Here is a 21,808-nt window from a genome sequence, read left to right as displayed (position 1 = left end):
TGCTAATCCCTAATGTATTGAATAAGTGGCTGTGATATCAAAGTGACCATGGCTTGCACAGCCCTGAATTCCAGATTGCTGCAGATATCCTCAGGACACTGAATGGGGCTTTTCTCTTTCCCTGAGTTTACTTTCTCTGGAGCTGAGTGCACAAGCAGGACTGAAGTGTCTGGGGCTTCTCATATCCTATTTCCCAGGGGTGGGAGTAAAACCACTGTGCAAGCAGAAGGGAAATGATCTCTGAATAAGTGTTCTATGGTTGCCAGGGCATGTTTTGGAGCTGAGTGCATGATGTCTACAGGCAGAGACTGCAACACAGCCACCAGTGTATGTTATAGAAGAAGGCTTCATGTTTTCCTAAAGGGTTTTTGCTGTTGTAAATGAGCACAGGTATATAACGTGAGGGCATAAGCATGTGTTCTACACAGACATTTATTGCAAAGATATAAAAATAGAGGGTAAACTTTAATAAGGTGTGTTTAAAGGCATCTCTTAGTTCCATGTGTGTGGGAGATGAACTGAGGAGATGGGCAGTATGCCTGGACTTGCTGATGCACCCAGATCCACCAAGCAAATCAAAACCTTGTCCTCAGAGATGGGGTAGGACCCATCTCTCTGCAATCCTTCCTGGTCCCTCTGCTCCAACCTGCTCTGCTTGATGGTAGCTCCCACTGGTGCAGGTACAGATTCAACAAGCAGTTGTTGGAGACTCTCTTGGGACAAAACTCAGTGTAGGCACCCATGGAGTCCTGGTGAAACGCCTTCTGCATCAGAGTGCAGCCCTTGGCTGATGCTCCCAGACAGGCAGAGCCTGATCCTCCTCCTGGTACACTGATAATGGTAGTGGATACGTGCAGTTATCACATCACTTAGGCTAATACAGAGTAATGTGTAAATGAGCATCGTAGACCTTTAACTGTCCTCCTGCTGAAGTTGTTTCCATTCAAAAGGGCCATCCAAAGTGAGATCAAAATTATCCTTCTCCTGCTCTCTGCAGAGTTCCAAAAAGACCTACATGGACAATGTGAAGTTCTGATTATTTTTTTGGACCCTCCCTAGATTCTGTGATGCACCTTTGCAGGAGGTGCAGCTCTGCAACACCTCTCACAGGTACATGAAGTAGCTCTATATGGGGAACACAGGCTCAGTAGCTGAAAATTCTGCTCATAGGTATATCCATGGAATGGTTTGTACTGATGGAGGGATTGGCACACACTGAGTAGTGACCACAGTGGCTGGGCCTGGGCATCATCAGGGACATCCATCTGTCCCCATGTGCAATGTGCCTGTCTTGGGTGACAACACACTGCCTGGGTTGTCCTGACCATCCTGCTTCCCAGCAGTGGCAAATCTAAACTAAAACAAATCAAACTCCACCATTTTCCTGGCAGAGAATCCCTTACCAGCCCCCCAGGGCAGTTTCTTGCCTCTTGCTTCAGTTCTGGCCCAGACCTCACTGTGGTTTTGTTCACACCTTGAGGTCACATACCTGAGCCAAAGTATTCAAAGAGAAGCTGTACTCCTCGAGGTTGAAGTTTTGTTTGGCTGTGGAGGAATGGAAATTGAGTTGAAAACTACCTGTTGGTGTTTCACCTTTCCAAATAGTCATCTTGCTTTGCTCTTACCTTCCTCTAGCTTGGAGAAAGATTGAGATAGGGGCAGTGCATCTTCCATTGGGACCTTGTAGACGAGCAAAGAGGGGAACCTGGAAGATAAAGAAGAAAAGGGGGCTCTTACTCTAGATTGAACTCTTGCATTTCAGAAGTTTGTTACAGTATGAGCTGGACCTGTGGATGTTTTACTGTGGGGATAGCAGCAGGGCTGGACTTGCTAACATTATTGAATTAGATCCCCTCACTGGGACTATGACACGCAGATCTCTCAGTAGCAGAAATCCTGTATTTGGCCATCCCACTGGGCAGGCTTTTAGAGATGATGTAATACTGAAGCCACTGTTCATTCCCTATTTTGTAGTTACCTCTCCTGACGGGCAGCACTTGGGAAAATCCTCAAAATCTCAGCATGGAGAAGATCAGTGGTCTCTGGGTCTTTGACTTTGATTTCCAGCACGTAGCCTTTGCCAAACTTGTTCTTCAGGTACTGAATGGAGCCAATGCACCTGCAGGTGAGTCAAGAAGAATAACATCAGTGTGAACCCACTGATGCTCCTTCCCAAATCCTACTGTCACGGGGCTCAGTTCACAAAGCTCAGGGTGAGGCTGGGGGATAAACCCTATCCTAGCCTTGTTAATACCCACCTTAGCTGCCCAGCCACCAGGATGGCCACGCGGTCGCACACTGCCTCTGCCTCCTCCATGTAGTGTGTGGTCAGCACGGCACCTGTCTCCTGGGTTTTCAGGGCAGCACGAATCATTTTCCTGAGGGCACAGAAGTTAAAAAAGGAGCCAACACTACCATAGAAATACCAGGCACTTGTTATCGAAGCTTTGCCCCTCTAACCCCTAAAACTACTTTTGACACTAGTCCAATTTTGGGTTCTTCTAAACTCCAATGCAACTATCCTAACGTTTGCAACAAGGAGAACTTAATGCTTTGGATAAGGAGAACCAAGAAAACAGGTTTTGTTAAAAACAGTTGTGAGCAGTATTAACTGCAGGTGGGATAGAATGCTCTTTAACCAACCCTACACATCCAGTCCTGGTTTCCAGCCCCTCACCAAGCAGCAGCCTGGGATCCTGCTCACCAAATGCAGCGCTGTCCATTGGGGTCCATGCCAGTCGATGGCTCATCCAGCAGCAGGACTGAAGGGTTGCCCAGCATGCAGACAGCGAAGCACAGCTATGGCAGGGAGAGGGGTTGGGGTCAGACCTTCTACAGCCCCAGCACTGTGTCTTCAAGGAGCTGCAGGCAGCGCTGCATTCTTTATGAACATCAAATTTCTGATTGATAGGAGACAGACTTGGAAGGTGCAATGTGATCGTCTCCCAAGTGGTTGGGAGCACAGGTAGGTCCCACTGCTCCCAGAGGACATTTTTCATTCATGCTATGAACATTACAGTGCTCATTATAGGAAAAATAAGGAAAGGAAAAAAAAAAAAAAAAGCACCTTTCTGGTTATCCCAGCAGGAAGTTTTCTGGTTGGCTTTTTTAAATAGTCTTGAAGCTCTAAAGCGTTCACTATTCTGTGAGAAGGAGAAAGAAAGGGGAAAAAAGAAGTTGTCATTCTCTGACACAGTGCTCTAATCAGAAGTTCCCAAAAGAATAAGAAAAAGGAACTTTCTTATCCCTGACTCTCGGCTCCTGTTTGAGTTCAGTAAATTGTGCTATAAAAACATGAGCAAATGCTTACAGAGCCCTTCAGACTGGAAAAGACCTCTAACATCCCCAAGTCCAACCCCAATCCACTCTATGCCCGCTGACCGTATCCCCAAGTGCCACATTTTCACAGTTCTGAACACCTTCAGGAATGCTGATTCCCCCCACAACCTGGGCAGCCCATGCCAACACATCACTACTTAACTGAAGTGCACTGAGCAGACCTCAAACTCTGTTTGAAAAGCTGTCACTTGTGTCAACAGCATTATAGATCCACTCCACCTCCTGTGCCTGCTGAGTAGGCACTAAGTAAGCACCCTCATTGTAATGCCAAACAATAAAATCAAAATGCTTCCTATAGGTAATGTACTTTAAGGGATGTTGGTGGTAAATCCATCCCCACCAAATGCACTTAGGTAAGCTGGAGCTTTCCTTAACCCACTCACTCGATCACAGCATTTAATACAAAATCCCTTTTACAGATTTGCTTCCTGAGTTTATTCCAAGGCATCTTCTTGCTCACAGAGGGTTCTGACATTCAGATTTCCTCGCTACACCTTACGATGTGGAATAAAACCTTGACTGACCCCAGGACCACCCTCACCCCGCACCTGTTGATGGCAGTGGCAATGTCCTCCTTGTGCACACCCTTCACAGCAGCGTAGACCTTCAGGTGCTCGTGCACGGTGAGGTCTGGCCATAGTGGGTCCTCCTGTGGGCAGTGCCCCAGGTAGGCAAGCATGTGGTCCTGTGTCCAGCACAGCGTGGCATCTCGGCTCCTCAGCAGCACCTGCGTGATCACGCTGTGTTTCACATGTGCACAGCCACGGGTGGAAGGTTTGGAGGGAAACTACGGGCTTCACAGGGCTTTAGGGGAGGAAACCTGAGGGATTGGTTTTGCAACCCTCAGATACGTGGCTCCTGAATATAATCATGGTGAGTTAGCATAGATGCACATGGTTGTTACAGTTAGCAGCAGCTCACCATCGTTTTTATCAATGTGTAATTCAATAGAACAATGTATCTGGTTAAAACCCTGATCCCTAATATTGCTTTGAAGAAAAAACACTGCTTAGCTGGCCACAAGCTCTGCATTTTTAGCACACTTCTATCCCTTCCCTCCAGACTCCAGCAGCCTCCTACCTGCCCAGCCGTCAGGGTTGTCTCCCCAGCTATCATCTTGATGACTGTGCTCTTACCAGCTCCGTTGGGCCCCAGGAGTCCTAACACTTCTCCTGAAATCAGTACACAGCATTTCTTGGTAAGGCCTGCCATTCAGCTGAGATACCAGGCAGTCTCATAAAAAAAAAAAGCTTAAAGGAGAGTATGCTAATATCAAAGATCACATACAATTATACAGATGCATGAATATGTGATCAGAGAGGCCATAAATTACTTTTCAAATCTGTAGCTGATGCAGTGACGTAAGTCTGAGCATCGCTTCCAGAAGCCGCTGCTGAAGTGACTGCTGTAGAGGAGGTAAAGCATTTTTGGTAGTGGAGAATCAAAGGTAACTGATTGGATGTCTGTGGTGTTCAGTATCTCACCAGCCATACACTGGATGTGCCTTAAGCATGGAGCAAATGGATTCCACCTTGGTGTCACGGCTCAGATAACAGATCTGCAGAGGATTAGCTCTCTGGGTATGGTCAGAGTAAAACAGTTCCAGTTCTCACCTTTTTTAACACAGAAAGAAATATTTCTGGTGGCCATTTTCTTCTTCTTCCTAAAAACGGAACCAGCTTTCTTAATTTTATATTCCTTGTAGAGATTACTGACAATAATAACTGATTTCTGAAAGCAAGGAGGAGGAAGAAAGATCAGTCGTTATACTGAATAGCATTCATCCTTCTGTAATATTTTTGCATTTTAAAAGGAAAAAAACTTTAGAAGATCTGAGAATTTGAGATGCCACGGAACATTGTTTTCCACTTAAAAGGTTTCTTTATCCTGGTAGGACCCACTCTGTCCACTTGAGAGCTGGGTTTTTCCATTGAGGACTAAATGGTGCAGCCAGAGCATTTACTTGCCCTTACTAGTATTGGTGACTTTTTTCTAAACCAACAATCTTATCACTGATTTAAAGCAAAAGAAGGAGAACCACACTCAGCCTTACCTCCTCCTGGCTTGGAGCTGCTATGGCATTTTTCACCGCTTCTCTTTCAGCTTTAACATCCTCATCTTCCTCTTCGGGCTCCTCGGGATGCTGATGGCTGTTCTCTTTTCTTGGGAAAATTCTACAAATCCAACAGATTAATCTTAGCCTTTGGGCAAGATGTTGTCTACCAAGTAAAGCAGTATGCTGGAAGTGCCTGTGGTGTGTTTATACAAACCTAAATATTGGGTCCTTTCTCAGAACTGGCCTTCCGTATTTTATCTCCAAATAACGAAGGAGGAAAATGAAAACCACAGAATGGATGTAAGGCTGAAAAAAAAAGAGGTTGCCACACTGACAGACTTGCCTTCCATTCTGCCGTGGCTGAAGCTGGAAAGATGGTGGCAGAGTCACAAATTACGTGAGGGGGAAAACACAGCATGTGAAATCAAATTAGTTGCCATTTAAACACAGGATAATCCTGAAAACTGTGAACTCTGCTGTCATTCATCAGTACTGCAGAAAACACCAATGACAGAAGCATCATGCCACCTAGACTGATTTCCTTCCCCATTTCAAAGGAACAAAACTATTTTTTCACAGATGGGTGATCTGTCATCCAGGTCCCCAGGATCCTCCTTCTATGTAAGATGAACTGGCTTACTGAGGACACAGCTTGGAAGACACACGTTCCTAAATAAAATTATTCTTAAATGTTTTCTTACTGCAAAGACAGCTATGAGTACGTTGTTTTTTAGGAAGCCCTCAGTTAAGTCGGAGTCTTCTATAAACATCTGTAGGAGTAAAAAAAATACACAATGAAGACCTGTAATTCTTTTATATAATGGTGGATAGTGTTAAAAGGTTTAAATGCAAATAACAAATACATTGAGTATGCACAAAAGCTTCTAATTTATCCAACACATTCACCATACCCTCTTCACTTTGGGTATTCCAGTCCTACTCCAAAAAATGCTGTCCCACTCAGTAGATGTATCAGGCTCTTTTTTGGAGGGATGGTGGTTTGTCAGAAGGAAACATCTCTCTCCTTTGCTGGCCCAATAGAGAAGAGGATGGGGAGAGGGGGACGATGCAGAGGAGGGGTCCTTTTTTGGTTGAACTTTTCTCCTAATTCCCTTCTGGCACATAAATGGCTTTGCATGTAGCTGGAGGGTTTTTCTACATTCCCTGCTCTCTTTCCATGGCCACTCCCAGCTGATGTGCAGTAAAACGCTTTGGGAGTATCCATGACTCTCACTCAGTTTTCATGCAAAGTCATTTGTGTAATCTTATGTGATTGTTCAAGCCAAGGTGCTTGACTTTGCATGGGAAGAACTAAGATTGCTTGCCTAACCCACAAGTCACAGTCCACGTGAATGAGAAGCAGCCCACAGCAGTAATGGACAGATGGTGAAATTCTACCTGGTCTGAACTGATTACCCAACAGATGCCAGTGCAGCCATTTACCTGCTCAATGTTGAGCATGAGGCCCAAGGGCGGATACATGGGGATCAGCAGAGACAGGAGGTAGAGTGAGATTTCGAGTTCTAGTGCGTAATCCATGACTCTGCTGATAATGAAAGTAACAAGGCATACCTACAAATGAAACAGGAGGGTTATTCAGCTATTCAAGATGGACAAGAAACATAAAGACAAGAAAGGATGAGGGTACAGGAGGTCGTCATCTATCTCTGCTGCTGGTTTGGATCATCTGGGGAATCTCCTTCCCAGGCACAGTGCTGCTTTGGTCAGAAAGAAGCAGTATGGGATCCCGTTCTGTTCCCATCCCACTTCACACTATCCCATCTGATCTACACAGAGTAAGGGAATGGAGCACAAATTCCCCATTGTTTTGTGGTTGGAAACTTTAACTTGAGCAAGACTTTGGGGGAAGAGAGAAAGACAGGCAGTGCTTGTAAGGATTGACCCAAACTGTGAAAAGCATCCTTATTTCCAGAACTGTGGGAGTAAAAGGCTGGGGGAAAGCAGGGGGACTGGCAGAGAGCAGAACAAGGTGACAGTGATTTCTATTGATTTTTTTGTTATAAAACACATGCCCTTATCCATGTCCTGGATCTATAATTGGTGTTTTGACCTTTAGGTTGTCTTTAAGAACTCAAAATACATTTCTGTAAAACCCATATTGCATTATTGAGCCATATGCTTACCACTATTAGGATAAAAGACCAAAAATCACAGTTCCATCCTTTCCGAAAGAAGAAGGAGATAAAATAGATTAAGAAAATGATAGAAACTCCATAGCCAAAAACATTCATGATCTGCAGAGAAAAGTGCTTTTATTAGAGAAAATGGAGTCACATTAACAACCAGAAACCTATATACAACACTGTGGTTCAGTTTATGTAGGCATTCATTAAGATCAGGACATTCAGAAATTACCACAATTTGACTGCTTAGTGTACAGCAGTGTATTAAGGCAGGATTTATTGCCTTTCTTTTCCAGCTGGGAAAACTCACATTATAAGAGGTGAAATGAGGAGAAAGGCAGTAAGGATCTGGAGACCAGGAGATATGCCAGCATTGGCTGTACCTACATATTTTCTTCCTGTCTGCTACAGTGAACTGCTCAAGTCCTGCTGTGCTCCTGCATGATTCTGTGGGGATATTCTCCAAAATGCTGCCTCTCTAAACATTGCTGCTGTCTCAGCTAGCCCTCCTCTTGCTGGAAGTATTACCCAAATCCCCCCTTAGCAAACCAGTGGTCACTAGAACAGGACTCACCAGGAAGAAGAAGCTGCTGAAGGTCCCAGACACTCTGTTGCTGATTGCAAACTGTAACCCAAACATGGAGAAGAGAAGGAGCCAGCAGAATGGGACATCCACCAGTGCCTGCCCACACCAGTATGCTGAGGGGAAGAGCCCCGAGACCTGCAGCTGGGCACGAGCTCCTGTCTGGGAAGGAATGTGTTGGCCATAGGAACAGTTCTGGGGAGTGAAAAGCTAATAAAGCTCATAAAAATCTATTCCAGTATTGCAGTATTTGTAATACTGGCACTAAAATCCAATGTTTTTTGTCTTTTAGCAGTATATGCTGGCTGCAAAGCTGGCCATACGGAGGAAAGCCTCAAGATGCCATGCTCAGACGGCCCCGTGGCAATACAGTTGTGACTCTTCTGCTCATATAGGATTTGCTGCATCTCAATGAATTTACCTTGTAGTCCTGCAGAGAGCCCATTGCAAAGTGAGGAGGGAAACCTGGGAACAGCAGCAGCATGTAGATAAGGTAGAAAGAGACAAAGGAATCCCAGTATTGTGGATTATCTGTCTGAAAACAGAAGAACAAAACATTTGTAGAAAACATCTACAGTCCAGTGGCGAGATGCTACAGTTCATTTCATAGCATTTCTTGCAGTAAAAAGGAACTTGAACTGTCTCTCAGTCTGTGACACTTACAGAATAAAAAGGGTGGCTCCAGATCCGGATGTGTGCAGTGGAATTGAAAGCTCTCAGCAGAGCATTGCTGATGATGTTCACAAGCACTGGGAAGCAGTTGATGGCCTCCATGTGGCAAAAGATGGTAAACCTGTAGCTCTTCAGAGAGCAAGAAACCAGGATGAAAATTCTTGGCCAGGAGAATTCAGGCCTAAAATAATAGCTGTCGCTTATGCCTTTTGTGCAAACAGCATGTAGAAAATCTGTATAACTGTGCTACACACATGGAATCATCAAATGGCTTGAGCTGGGAGGGACCTCAAAGGTCATCCAAGTGGAGGAACAGAATCATAAGGTCTCCTCTAGCATGTAGGTTACTGGTTAAAACACTCGCTAATCTTTATCCCTGTGGGCTTGATGCAATAAAGGTTCAGTATAGCCGGATGGATCTTGTTTAATTAGTGCACTGTTAGGAAGAAAGGTTAGGATGGGAGCAAAAAGTCCTCACCTGGCCTTCACGAGATACTTTAATGGCCCCATTGTGTTTCAGCTCCTCTGTGATATTTTCCTTGTTTGTAATTTCCACGGCGAGATCTTGGCTCTCAAGGGCGTGGATGAAGTCCTCAATGCCTGAGCCTGATGCGAAAGCCAAAAGCAGAGAAATCGTAATAGTGAGAAACAAAAGAGTCTTGGACTGTTTATTTTTTTGAATCCATGACCACTAAACATAACCAGAGAAAGTCTAATGACTGTGAAAGCCAGACAGCACGTATGGATTGGATCACTGCACAGTAATTTTAGTAATATTAATGGATGACGGCTTCAGTGACTGAAACATTGCTTTTTTTTCCCCCCTTTTATTCCTTCACTGAGTTGCAAATGTCTTCTCCTGATGATGGTCTGACAAAGCCAACAGTATCATTCTCTGGCAAAATAACATGAAATAGCATCCGCTGAAAGGAATGTTGAAGGTAGATTTCTGGAAGGAGACTGTTAAAATGAGCAGGATTAATTCTGAAAGAGCAGAAACCATTTGGGTGGAGGTCAGGTCTTGAGGCAGGGGAAGAACGGGATCCCCTCTCATCCACCTGCTGGTCTCTTTCCATGTCACTGCATTAGGATGTCATCTACTGAAGCATCATCAGGCTTCATTTACAGCCCATTAAGTCATGAGGAGCCCAGCTCACCCGTGCTGTTGAGCACCAGCAGGTTGGTGGTGTCAGCGTGAGCCCTGGTCCGCAGGGGCAGGAAGTACCGTGATGAGCACAGCTCCCAGGCACTCATGCTCTCCCAGACAGTTGTCAGTGACACTTGCAACATCAGGGGGAGCAGGAAAACCACGTAGAGCAGCAAACTGCATGGAGAGAGAGATGAATAAACACTTTGAAGAGAGGTATTTTGCAGATTGGGATTATGGATTGGGAACGATAGACTATCTCAGCACGTCCCTTTCATTTCTTGTGTCCCATCTGGAAATGTCAGCATGGCAGACCGAAAACCAGTGGGGTCAAATGAGTTCAGACACCAACAGCATTAAAGAAGTACTAAAAAAAAGTAATAATTTAAATGGAAGTCTGAAAGCAATATTTTCCTTCCTTGGACTGTACGTATTAGTTCATTGTAAAACTGCTTTCCACACCTGAAATAAAATTGTTCCTAAACATTGAGAAAGTAAATGGATTTCCTTTGTGTAATTTACTCAGTGTAGGAATGAAAATGCACAGAAGGTATCGAATATCAAAATTGTAAAGAAGGGGAAGGGAGGAAGGGAGGGAGGGAGGAAGGGAGGAAGGGAGGAAGGGAGGAAGGGAGGAAGGGAGGAAGGGAGGAAGGGAGGAAGGGAGGAAGGGAGGAGAGGCATTTGTGTTTGCGGCAGATTTAATATTTACCAGCAATGGAAAACAATCTGCTTTTCTCTTCTCTGAGTGCAGATTGTCAAGATCATTCATAGCCAAGACCTGATATCAGTTACTCCAAATGCTCATGTGAACAGGGCTATGAAGATCATCCCCCTCCTGTGACTGCCCCCAGCTCCAGGTCTGCACAAGGGCATCCCTTTTATACTCACATGGAGAGGAGGTTCTTCACCGAGCTCTTGAACTTTAGCAAGCGCACCCATGCCACGGCAGAGACCTGCTGCCTCCAGAGTGCCCAGCAGCTGACTGTCATCCTCTTAGTGTCTGAGAGCAGCAGGGAGCCTGACTCCATCTCCTCTGGGCTCTGTGCTCCTCCTTCTGCCCGCTCCCCAGGGACACACTTATCTGCAGAGAGTTTTCCACATGCTGTTATGTCTGAAACCAGCTTCTATACAGCGATGTTGGGGTGGTTGTAAAGCAGCTGCTGTCTTGGCTGAGGGCTGTGTGTTGGCAGCCACAATTGTACCTTCTTGGTCCACTGCAGCTTCTTCCAGTCTCAGGAAGACATCCTCCAGGGTTGTCATACTAACTCCATAATTGATGATTCCCAGGTGAGAGCAGGCGTCGAGGCCTCTGAACAGATCTGTGTGACAGAGGTATGGTCAGTGCCACCAAGGTGTCAAACACAAGCATGACTACAGACCAGACTTTGGAGAGGTGAAGTCAAACAGAGTGGGGTATCTCCAGTCATAGGGAAAATAGCAAAGCAATAACTGCCAGCAAGCAGGGCGTTTGGAGGGAACCCCAAACTGCCAGATTCACAGTTCAGTGAAAATTTCATAGAATGAATCACAGAATCAAAGAATGGTTTGGGTTGGGAGGGACCTTGAAGATCACCTAGTTCCTACCTCCTGCCACTTCTGTTTAGCATCAACATTTCAGGCAGCAGGTCTATGGGACTGCCAGACTGATGGCCACAACTGCTGCAGCAGGTATGGGGTAGTGGCCATTGCATGCAAGGATTTAGTAGTCTTCATGAGATCCTTGCAGAAGTTCCTCATTTCTCTTTCCTCACGTATATTTCAGTTTCCCTTTTCTATGGACAATTCTGAATTATTTTCATAACCATTACCTGGGAATTTATTCACGTTTTCTAATGGCAGTTTATATCTCAGCTCGTATTGACCGTGTCCCAAGAGCATGACACTGGGGATGTACTGCTTAACCAGAGATGTCACCTTCTCTACATTACAAGAATCACTGACATGGATCCTGTTCAATTGAAAGGAAAAAGCAAATGGTCAGTATTGAAAACTAAACAAACGGCAAATGAAATGGAAGCAAGACTGTATTTGCTAGGATGCATCAAACTGTACTTCATTCTTTACTCTGGAGTAAATTACACCTTCAGCTAGTTCAACTGAATGTGAATTCAGCTCATTGTGCTGTTTTGAATTTCCTTTTTACAGTCATCTTAGTGGATTCATGCCTATTCCCAGACCCTGGTCAGCACAGCTGAAGTGCATACCTTAAGTGATAGCCGATCCCCCACTTCTTTTTCAAGAACAAAGAGGAGCCAACACATTTTAGCCTCCCACGTGAGATAAAAGCCTTGCGGTCTACAGAGAAAAAAAAAAGCACAAGAAGATTTTAAACTGTAGAGCAGTGATTTCATCTTTTTTTCCCTACATCTGGACCTCCCACGGGCAGTTCAGTGGTATTTTGTATTTTTCTGAGGGTAGATCCCACGATCCAAATTTTCATCCCAGGTTGATTGGCCCAGAAAAGGACTTCCAGATGCAGGGATGCTCTGCAGGGATGCAGAGCCTCTGCTTACCCGCGAGGATGTCGGCCTCATCCATGAACTGGGTACTGAAGAGGATCACCCGGCCATCTCTGTGCTCCTTGAGGAGGCTCCACACCTGGTGTCGGGAAAGAGGATCCAGCCCCGCCGTCGGCTCATCCAGGAGCAGCACCTGCACACGGGATGAGACCAGACATTCCCCACTGAAGGAATGGTTGCACGGCTTGTGGGGTTGGTGTTCCCTGAGAGCCTCAGGTCCTGGAGACAAGAGCCAGGCCATCTGGAGTGCAGGAGCAACTGCTCTGGGCACTGCTTAGGGGACTCTGCTTTAAACTAGATGTGCAAAATTAAGGTAAAGAATTTACCATCTCTCTGGAATAACGTTGGCCACCTTAAAATTACTGAATATTCTGTATATTACAGAGCTGCTTTACCTGTGGGTTCCCAAGCATGGCTATCCCAATGGATAACTTCCTTTTTTGCCCACCACTCATTTTCTCAGCTTGAGTGTCTTGCACGCTACTGATATCCAGCAGTTCCAACATGTTTTGCACCTAAAATAAACACAAGAAAGCCCATTCCCAGAAGCATCTGTCTGTCCTTTGTGAACCACAAAAGAGGTGTGGCTGGCACCAAATAAGTGATTTCTAAGGGTTTGCTGGGTTGCTTCAGGTGAGCCAAGGTTAGCTTGCTTTGGGTGCACCAAGGCCCCAGGCTCGCATTACAGGGGAACTTGCACTTACCTCTCGCTCTACCTCTTTGGATTTGATGCCCTTGATCTCTGCAAAGGTTTGCAAATTTTCTTTCACCGTTAGGACTTCAAACTGCACATTGAACTGTGGGCAGACACCGACCATCTCTCTGATCTCTTCCCTGTCTCCTATCTCTGACAGCTTGCAGTCATAGATGGTTGCAGAGCCTGTTTATACAAATGCATGTGATGACAGGGAACAAGCTGGGCTTTGCAGCTTTGAAGCTCACTCATTGCAGCTTACCAGTCCCATCCTACCTTCAGAAGGCAAAGTCAGCCCATTGAGCACATTTAACAGTGTTGTCTTTCCAGCCCCACTGTGGCCGAGCAAGGCAGTGATTTGACCCTCGTAAATATTTAAAGTCAAACCTAAAACACAAACAACACCAATCTGGGGCAAAAAAAAGGAGGTTTTACTTCCCTCTGTTCATTGTCAAAGGCAAGGCAGGTCCAGAAATATAAGAACTAAGTAGCAGTAATTAGTCAGAAGTCCATTAAGGAAAATTGAGGAAATATTCTGCAAAACTAAAACTGAAGGCAGAAGAAGCCGCTCTGGAATTAGCTGAAAAGACATAAAAAAGCTTTCTTATTCTCTTTACTTTTTGGAGGAATGGAAAATCAGTAAGTATAAAGTGAATAGTAATCGGTTGCATCAATATTTTGGACAATTTTTCAAGCAATGCAAGTATTGTTTTCTTTCTTTGATCATCTGAAATATATGCAGAGCTGTGAATCTTCTCCTTTAGCAGAAATTAATATCGCAGCTTTCATACCTCTCAAGGCTTCTGTCTTCTTGTCTTTCTTTTTGTATGTTTTTTTAATATTGTGGAGCCTAAAAAGGAAGGAAAGGCAGAGATTATTTCAGCGCTCTTGTAAGTGCATTTAGGTGTCCTTTCTTATTCTTATGGGTCTGAATTCAAAATGGCAGAAATGGCATGGGAAGTGTGAGTTTGGGTGCTCTGTGTACAGATGTGGACACTTCTACCTGGCACATGCTGACTGGCACCAAGCTTTGCAAAGACAAGGCCAGCCCCATTGCGACAGGTGGCCCCTCTGCAACAGGCTGCCCTCCAGGTTCTCCTTGTTGTCTGTAATGGCAATTTACCAAAGTCCGTGGCAAAGTAAACAGCAGAGAGTTTATGGGGACCTGAATTATCTATTTATCGCATCAACATTTTACTCTAATGTAAACAAAACCACGTGAAGATGGAAGCAGAGCTGATGGCAACATGGTGCCAGCAGGAGCGTTGATCCAAGCTACCGAACAGCACGATCCTCAGTTCCAACCTGATGGCCTCCTTCCCCCTGAACTCGAGGGGCACTGGCTCCACATCGTCTCCTGAGGGCTCCTCAAGGCTCCCAGCACCTCTGTGTCCTTCCCCAGGAAAGCCCCTCCTGCTCCGCATCCAATACGAGGGCTTCAGGCAGAAAAGTGGTGGGGCTGGGATGCCGTATTTCCCTGGCATGACAGCGTAAAAGATGGTGTGTCATCAACTGAAGGCACCATCAGAATGCCATCCTATGGTAAATACTTCTGAAAACTACCTGTCTGCCTCGAGATTGGTGCTCTGTCCCGTTGAAAGGTTTGGGAATTTTCATCAGTGTGCACAGGAGTTGGGTTAAGTAGCATGAGAAGGTGGCTTCAAGGCACTTTCCAATTAATTACATCATTTATATAATAATTTAATATAGTGCCCATCATAAAATAACCCTATTTTTCTCATGAACAGTTCAGTGACAGTCTAAGTAAAAATAGAAGGGAAAACAAAATACTAAATACTTCATTGCCTTTGATCTGGGAATTACCAGAACATCTCAGGGATAGAAAAGTCCCTCAGGGGTGTAATATTTTCTTTTTCAGTCCAAAATCTATTTTGGTTGATGCAGGCAAGGGAGAAGCCCATCGTTTCTGTGAGGAGCTATCACACAAAATCCATATAATTCAAAAGTAAAAGGGAGGAAAGTACAGGTATAAGCATAAGCCACACTTACCCTGCAGAACTTTGTCGAAGTAGACAGCTAACAGCATGTACAAGACCGAGTCAAAGGTCAGCATAATGTAGGTTGAAAGTAAAAAGTATGATTCCTCCATGATGTTAGAAAAAGAGAAACCTATTCCGTATCTTTCCAAACTGAAAATCTGAAACAAAGGGCAAAGTAGAAGGATTTTCATGCTGAAAAATTATGCAAGTGAGTCATGGATGCTGTTAACTTTTTTAATCCCCAAACCTCCTATTCCATTGACCCACTGACTGTTGAGATGATGCCCCATACCTTCGCAATGCCAACATTGAATGCAAAAGGACAAAAGAGGCTGAGAAACCACTTCAAAGGTTCTGGAAGGTTTTCTATCAGCACTGAGAGGCTCAGACAGCCGAAGAGGAAGGTGATGAGGAACCCCAGGGAGCCCACAAGTTTTGATGTCCTCAGGAGGGAGCAGAGCATGAAGACCAGGTGGACCTGTAAGAACAGAAACAACCTTCAAGCTCTGGAGGAGATAAGTATCCTTAACTAGCAGTAATGCCTCTTGCCAGGCAAATAGGTCTCTGGTGAGCTGGGGCTGTGTAATAAAATATGACAGAAGTCCTTTCTCAGTGGGTAGACCTGAGTTTCAATCGGGTCTGTTACAGCCAGCCTACAACTCAAACTACTCACTGAGGCAGGGAACCCACTCAGCTTTTTCACTTCGTGTGGCCAAACACAAATACAACCCTGACCACAGTGCTCATGCCTCTGGAGCAATGTTTATGCTCATCAAAACATCAGTAAACCATGCAGTGAGAAAATCTCTCTCAAATCCGACTTACACATGCAAGGCCATACAGGAAAAACAGCAGTAGGATGGCAGAGAAGCTGCTGGTGTAGAAACTCTCCTGCACCACCAGGGCAGTCAGCAGGCAGGACAGGACCAGCACATAGATGGCATACAGCAGGCTCCAGGAGAGCCTGGAGGTGGAGAGCTAGTGTTATCTGGCTGTGTAATGTTGTTGCAAAGTCGTTTAGATGGCAGAACCGTTTTTAATTAAAGCATCACCTATTTCCCAGAGCGAACTCAACCATATCTTATGCAGAGCAGAGAGCATGGCCCACTTTAGGAAGTTCCCAAAGAGGAATGGCCATGTTCAGCCCTTCTGGTTTGTCCTTAGAGTAGTCAGAAACCCATTTAATTTAACATATTATGAAAGTGCCCAGTAGTTAAAAGGGAACTCACCAAAATGCCATATCGTGTAGCCCCATCAACTTCATCAGTACTTTGAGCTGCTTCTTTTCTCTTACAACATTCACAGATAAGAAATACATGAATGAAGAGAAGCACATCACAATAGTAATCATGAAATAAATGTACTCTAATGTAATTGAGGAGATGACACTCCGGGACTTCGCACGCACACCAGCAATTGTTCTCATTTCTTCCCAAACAGAATGATTTGCCACCACCTAAAGGAATTCAAGGTCAAAATATTAACATTCAGTTTATTTTCTACAGTGAGTTGTGGCCGTACAACGAATCTTCTGATTCATCTGACATAGAATGCCTTTTTAATATTACTTGTTAATGCAGCCTTATAGACATCAGGGGGTCATGCAGTAAAGTCTAATGCGAAGGGCTCGGTTGGACTCCCTCCATCATCTATCAAAGCCAACACACCCAGCAGCTGTTTGTGCTACCCAAGAATTGCCTTTTCCACGACACCTGGGAAATACACTAAACCAAGCAGTGGCGTTGCGTTTGGTTCCCAGCCTTCAGGAATAAATGCAATTTTGAAGAGAAACGAAAGTTAGCACAGCGCTTCAAAATGAAATCGAAACCCAGCTTCTTCTGCAGGAAACTGCTGATCCTATCCAAGTCCCTGCTGTCACTGCCAATAATACTCGGGCGGTATTTACTTTTTCTGGAGAGGTTTTCTGACAAGCTCATCCCTTGTTATTGTCACAGAAAAATTTGTCCTTCCTAGATAGAAAGATATGTATCTTCTAAAAGGAGATGTACTGAGGTTCATAACTATTATTTACCTCTATAATAGCTGCATCAATGCTGGACTGCAGGGACAGGAAACCTTGGTACCAGTACTTGGGGCTCTCACAGTAGTGCTCTGAGTAATTGTAACAGGTATCTGCAGGGATGGAGAAAAAGGGCATCACTCAGACACACACAACTGATTTAACAGAAGAGGAAAACAAGATTAAGATCCTTTGCAGGAACCAATAGCATTAAAAAAAAAAAAAAAAGCATTTTAGTGAGAGCATCAAACAGCATCAGAAAACAGCTAGGTACCTATGTATTCAAGGTTTTCATTTGGAAAAACCACGTTCTCAGCAGAAAACCGGAGGTGATAGGAGAAGTTGTTTTTAAATACAACTCCTATAATCTCTTTATTCAAAATCCAGGCTTCCTCCAAGGCTCTCTCGGTGTCCAGTGCCTCCAGTTTTATCCCTAGGGTTTAAAAGACAAAATATTGCAATGAGTTTCTGTTGCAATGCAAAACACAAGCTGTGGGTGTAGATCTTGCTTTGCTGAGGTTGCACCTGCCCTCTCAAGTTCTCATTACTGGACAGGGCGCATCTGTGGCCCCCCTAAATACTTCACACTGAGAAGTGTACCTGGAAATAAGTGAATGGATGTGACTCAGTGGTATTATTCACTACACTGTGAACATCAGGCCAGGTAGAGTTGTAAGGTACAAAATTATAGAATAATAGAATCATAAAGGTTGGAAAAGACCTCTAAGATCCCCAAGGCCAATCTCAACCCGTCTCAACTTAAACACAAACATGTGTATGAAAGGTTGAATAACACCAAAGAAAAGCATTTAAAAGAAAAATCATACCTGTCATCACAGACTTTGCAGCCACTGTGTTCATTATGTGCCTGGTGGCTGCAGTGATGGGTGTGAAAGCAATGGTGACTCCGGTGGCATTGTAGGCAGGGTCATCCAGCTGCCCCAGGTGGCTGTGTGGCACCTCGGGGTAGGGGATGTACATCATGAAGTTGCTCACTATGAACATCAGTGGCAGGAAGAGCAGGGACAGCATCCACTCCTGGGTGAGGGGAGTAGAAAAGGGGATTTAATGCTAGAGCAGTAGAGGAGCATCTCTGTTGGATCAGGGTAAACAAGGCACTGAGTTGCATTGGTTTCTTGGTCAGTGACTGACTAACGAGGTCGTTGTGTTGTGCAAATCTCCTCAGAAATTTGCTCTGCTTGGAGAGTAAACCCATCTGTGCTCTTCCATGTCATCCAAAAGACAAATATACCAGATGGAAAGGTAAATGTGTTCATTCCCAGTCAGTCCCAATTGGCTTGGGTGGCCCAAATATCCAAGAGATGATGACAACATGATCAGCCAAAATCCCCAAAATAGATACGTGTAATATTAACGTGCTGTAGGTTCACACCAAATGTTGGAGCAACTCTTGGTACAAACTGAGCTTTTGAAATGGACTTTAACACTACAGAAAAAGGTGGAGGTATAGAGGAAGGCAGAGATTAAACCATCTTCAGGGGCCACTTCACGGTTTGTTTTTTTTTAACCTACCTGAAAACTCTGCATTTTCATCCTCCATTTGATAAGCACATTTTTCCACAAGAGAATTTTAGTTTGCTGGAACACACTCAGATTTCTCTGACGTCTCCTCATCTTTCTACCTAGAAAAATAGAATAAATTAATTGCTTTCAGATACAACAATGCTAAAACATCAGTGACTGTTTTTATTTGCACAGCATTTGCTTGTCTGCCAGAAACACTCTTTCCTTTCCCTGAGAAGGAGCTGAAGCCATTTGGTCCTTGACTCTGTCCTGCACCAGAAGCCATTGTTGTCATCAGTGCGTTCCTCATCCTTGCAGCTCAGCACTATGACACCAATTATAATCCAGATTTCTTCCATGCTTTAGCATGGTAAGGCTGGGAGGAGTTAACTCAGTAATACAAAAGGGAAATCAGACTGCATGACCTAATTGGTTTGGGTGGCCTGAATATCCAAGAAGTGACAAAAATATAGTGGAGTAAAATCAACAGATTCTAGTCGCATGTGATTTTAGCGTGCTTTAGGCTTCACACCAAGTGTTGAGAAATTCTTGGCCACGGTACAAGCTGAGCTCAGGCAGAAAACAGAATCAACTGAAGGCAACTGGGAGCTACGAGAGAACAAATTCTTGGAAGCGCTTTCAGGGAGCTGCGCTGTCGGAGCTCCTCATGGGGAGCAGGAGAGAAAAAGCAACCATGAGTGTGCAGTGGTGGGTCAGTCCATAAGATCTCGCAACATCCTCAAATCTGTGGTCAAAGCAAAACAGTGATTGTTTCCCAGATGACAACCAACACTCGTATGGAGCCTTAAAGAAGCAAGGCATAGCGTGTGTTGTCAGATGTGTCCGTGTTAACCATCAGGAAAATAGTCATGGGTAACTGAAGTGAGTGAAAGGAGAAAGCACCCAAATGTGAAAGAGAAACCAAACTCCCACAGCCAAACTGCTCTGCTGCTCAAGTACACACTTCCAGACCATGGTTTCTTGGTCTTCTGTATGCAAATTCTCAGGTGCAGCTTCAAGAGCACATAGAAAACAAACCCTTCCAAAGCTCCTAATACACTCTGGGGAATGATGCCTCACAGTGCTGACAGTCAAGGCGCAGCTTATCTTCTTCAAATATTTATATTCACGTTACCCCTTCTCTTATTATCCTCCACTTCACCCACATGGATGTTTGATGTCAGCCAACTTCAGGGATGTGCCCAGCCCAAGGATTGACCGCGCTCTGCTGGGGTGACACAATGGCACCAAACACTCAAACAGCTGCAACAAACTGTATTACCTCTGTGGGACACTTTGGGAGAGTAGGGACAGGAATCTGCTATTTGACCATCACGCTCTGACTGGATTCTTGCGCCGCAGAATCCCTCACAAAGCATATAAAATATGAATTTAGCTTGTTATGATGATCTCTAGGCTTCCTTGAGATGGTGAAGCCAACCTACACTTGGACAAGCTGACACACAGCCAGAGTTCCAGCTTCACACCCAGGAGATTGCAGTGGGATGAAGAGCTGGCCACTGGGTCCCACTGCAGATGTCCCAGGTGTCCCCTCCCCACCACCCCCAGCTCTGCCTGGTCCCTGTCAATCTCAGTGGTCATTTCTAGGAGTGAAAGACAATTTTCTTTTTTTTAGTTCCATCTTTAGCTTACTTTGCTCCTATGTGTGTTGGATGCCCTAAAAACGTAGCTGAATTGTACCATGTTCTCCTAGAAAAAGGAACTGCCAGAAATACACCTCTGCTGCAAACAGAGCTCCTTTTGCTCTATATCAGAGGTTAAAATGCCTCTGTTATGCTTACAATGCCAACAAACTTAATCCCAACCTTAACTGAGCCTGTTCCAAGGCACCCATTGACCCATCTTCCTGCATCCGTGTTCACCCAACATTATTTATGCTTAATTACTGAGTGCTTTCATCTCTCTGAAATACTGCTTTTTCTCTTGTTTTAAGAAGAATGCTTGAGCCTTACCTTAATGGGAGGGTTTGACAGGGATCCAAAGCTCACTCTGTGCAATGCACCTCTGGATGTGGGGCTGCCGGGGAGATTCTGGCCAGTGGTTGCAGCGCTGCTCGGAGCCCTTCTCTTCACACAACCACTCCTTCACGTGGACATTGCTGCCAAAAGGCATTCCTCACGCCATCCCTCACTTCCCCCCCTTCCTCTTTGGCAGAGCTTCAGATTTATTTACGTTATAAAAAGCAAACAGAGCGTATTGTTGTGGAGTTGTCCAGGCAGATTTCATTGAAGAAAAAAAAAAAAAAAAAAAAAAAGAAAAAGGCAAAAATGTTACTCAGGAAATTCTTGAGTCTCAGCCAAGAGAGGAAAATTCAGCCCAACAATAAACCATACACATACCCTTTATCTGGCAAATCCTTACGCTTCTCAGCACAGAGAATTCAACTGAGCTACTCCAGCACACTGCTGCAGGAGGGAAGGTCGCCCGTTTCCTGACATCGGTTTTCTTTGCAAATTCAACGCACCGAGTCCCAGTGTAAGAAGAGCAGCGAAGTGCTGCCACCTGGATGGGAACAGCCCTTTGCATTACAAAGCTTCTTGCAAACGTTTAAATCAAGTGGGACCGACAGCGGGCACGCTTTGCTTTTGTCCTGGCTGGGGCTGAGCTGCGGAACTCGTCTGCCCCGCGGCGGCGGTGGGATGCAGGAGCTGGGATGGGACAGGGGCAGGGAACCTCCCTCTGCTTTAGCGTTTAAAAGACATTCACACGTTTTACAGCCAGACCCAGATATGCTTCGAGGTGCTGTAAAGGAGGACGCGGAGTATGCCACTACATCGCCTTGCAAAGAGTGGGGAAATGAAGAGAAGTGGGTCTCAACTCTCAAGCAAGGATGTCCTTACACAACTCCTGAGGTAGATGGAGATCCATACGGAAAGCAGCTCTTGGGAGTGGTGTGGAGTGGCCCAACTGGGAAGTTGCCCCACCAGGAGCAGCCCATGGCTAAGTGCAGTCATTTACATCCTGTGTAACTCACCTGCATCATCCACACCTGCCTCATCCATGCCCCTTGTACCCACTTCACTGCACTTCTATCCAGCATCCAAGTGCCTCAGGGAGCTCACGGCATGGGTGAGGGTCTCACAGCT

At 45.0% G+C, this 21,808-nt stretch overlaps 1 protein-coding gene across 2 annotated transcripts; it reads right to left on the bottom strand.

Annotated features, from left to right (window-relative positions):
• Nucleotides 1-430: 430 nt before the first annotated feature.
• LOC125702116 (ATP-binding cassette sub-family A member 10-like) lies at nt 431-21,263 on the bottom strand. 2 transcript variants are annotated; one of them, XM_048965014.1, is made up of 40 exons: nt 21,062-21,263; nt 20,675-20,878; nt 18,711-18,820; nt 18,005-18,215; nt 17,452-17,610; nt 17,190-17,290; nt 16,387-16,613; nt 15,983-16,121; nt 15,450-15,635; nt 15,168-15,315; nt 14,463-14,634; nt 13,949-14,007; nt 13,434-13,544; nt 13,168-13,343; nt 12,859-12,978; nt 12,458-12,596; nt 12,149-12,239; nt 11,753-11,892; nt 11,147-11,263; nt 10,833-11,025; nt 9,952-10,118; nt 9,273-9,400; nt 8,786-8,923; nt 8,544-8,657; nt 8,114-8,284; nt 7,540-7,650; nt 6,839-6,967; nt 6,097-6,165; nt 5,610-5,701; nt 5,393-5,513; nt 4,953-5,070; nt 4,420-4,511; nt 3,888-4,066; nt 3,068-3,143; nt 2,705-2,799; nt 2,259-2,378; nt 1,979-2,119; nt 1,626-1,705; nt 1,490-1,545; nt 431-1,011 (listed from the first exon to the last, which is right to left on the bottom strand). In XM_048965014.1, exons 3-40 carry the CDS (start codon nt 18,810-18,812, stop codon nt 913-915), a joined length of 4,887 nt encoding a protein of 1,628 aa, XP_048820971.1. In that variant the 5' UTR covers nt 18,813-18,820; nt 20,675-20,878; nt 21,062-21,263; the 3' UTR covers nt 431-912. The 2 variants fall into 2 exon arrangements, 1 of the variants encoding a protein (XP_048820971.1); XR_007380449.1 differs by lacking the exons at nt 431-1,011; nt 1,490-1,545; nt 1,626-1,705; ... (3 more) ...; nt 3,068-3,143; nt 3,888-4,066 and having other exon boundaries at nt 4,397-4,744; nt 4,824-5,070.
• Between the last annotated feature and the right edge of the window lie 545 nt (nt 21,264-21,808).

This window comes from Lagopus muta, chromosome 18 (assembly GCF_023343835.1).
Source record: "Lagopus muta isolate bLagMut1 chromosome 18, bLagMut1 primary, whole genome shotgun sequence".
Classification (NCBI taxonomy): domain Eukaryota; kingdom Metazoa; phylum Chordata; class Aves; order Galliformes; family Phasianidae; genus Lagopus; species Lagopus muta.
The sequence above is the reverse complement of the archived record's forward strand: the minus strand, read 5'-3'. Positions and strand labels throughout refer to the sequence as shown.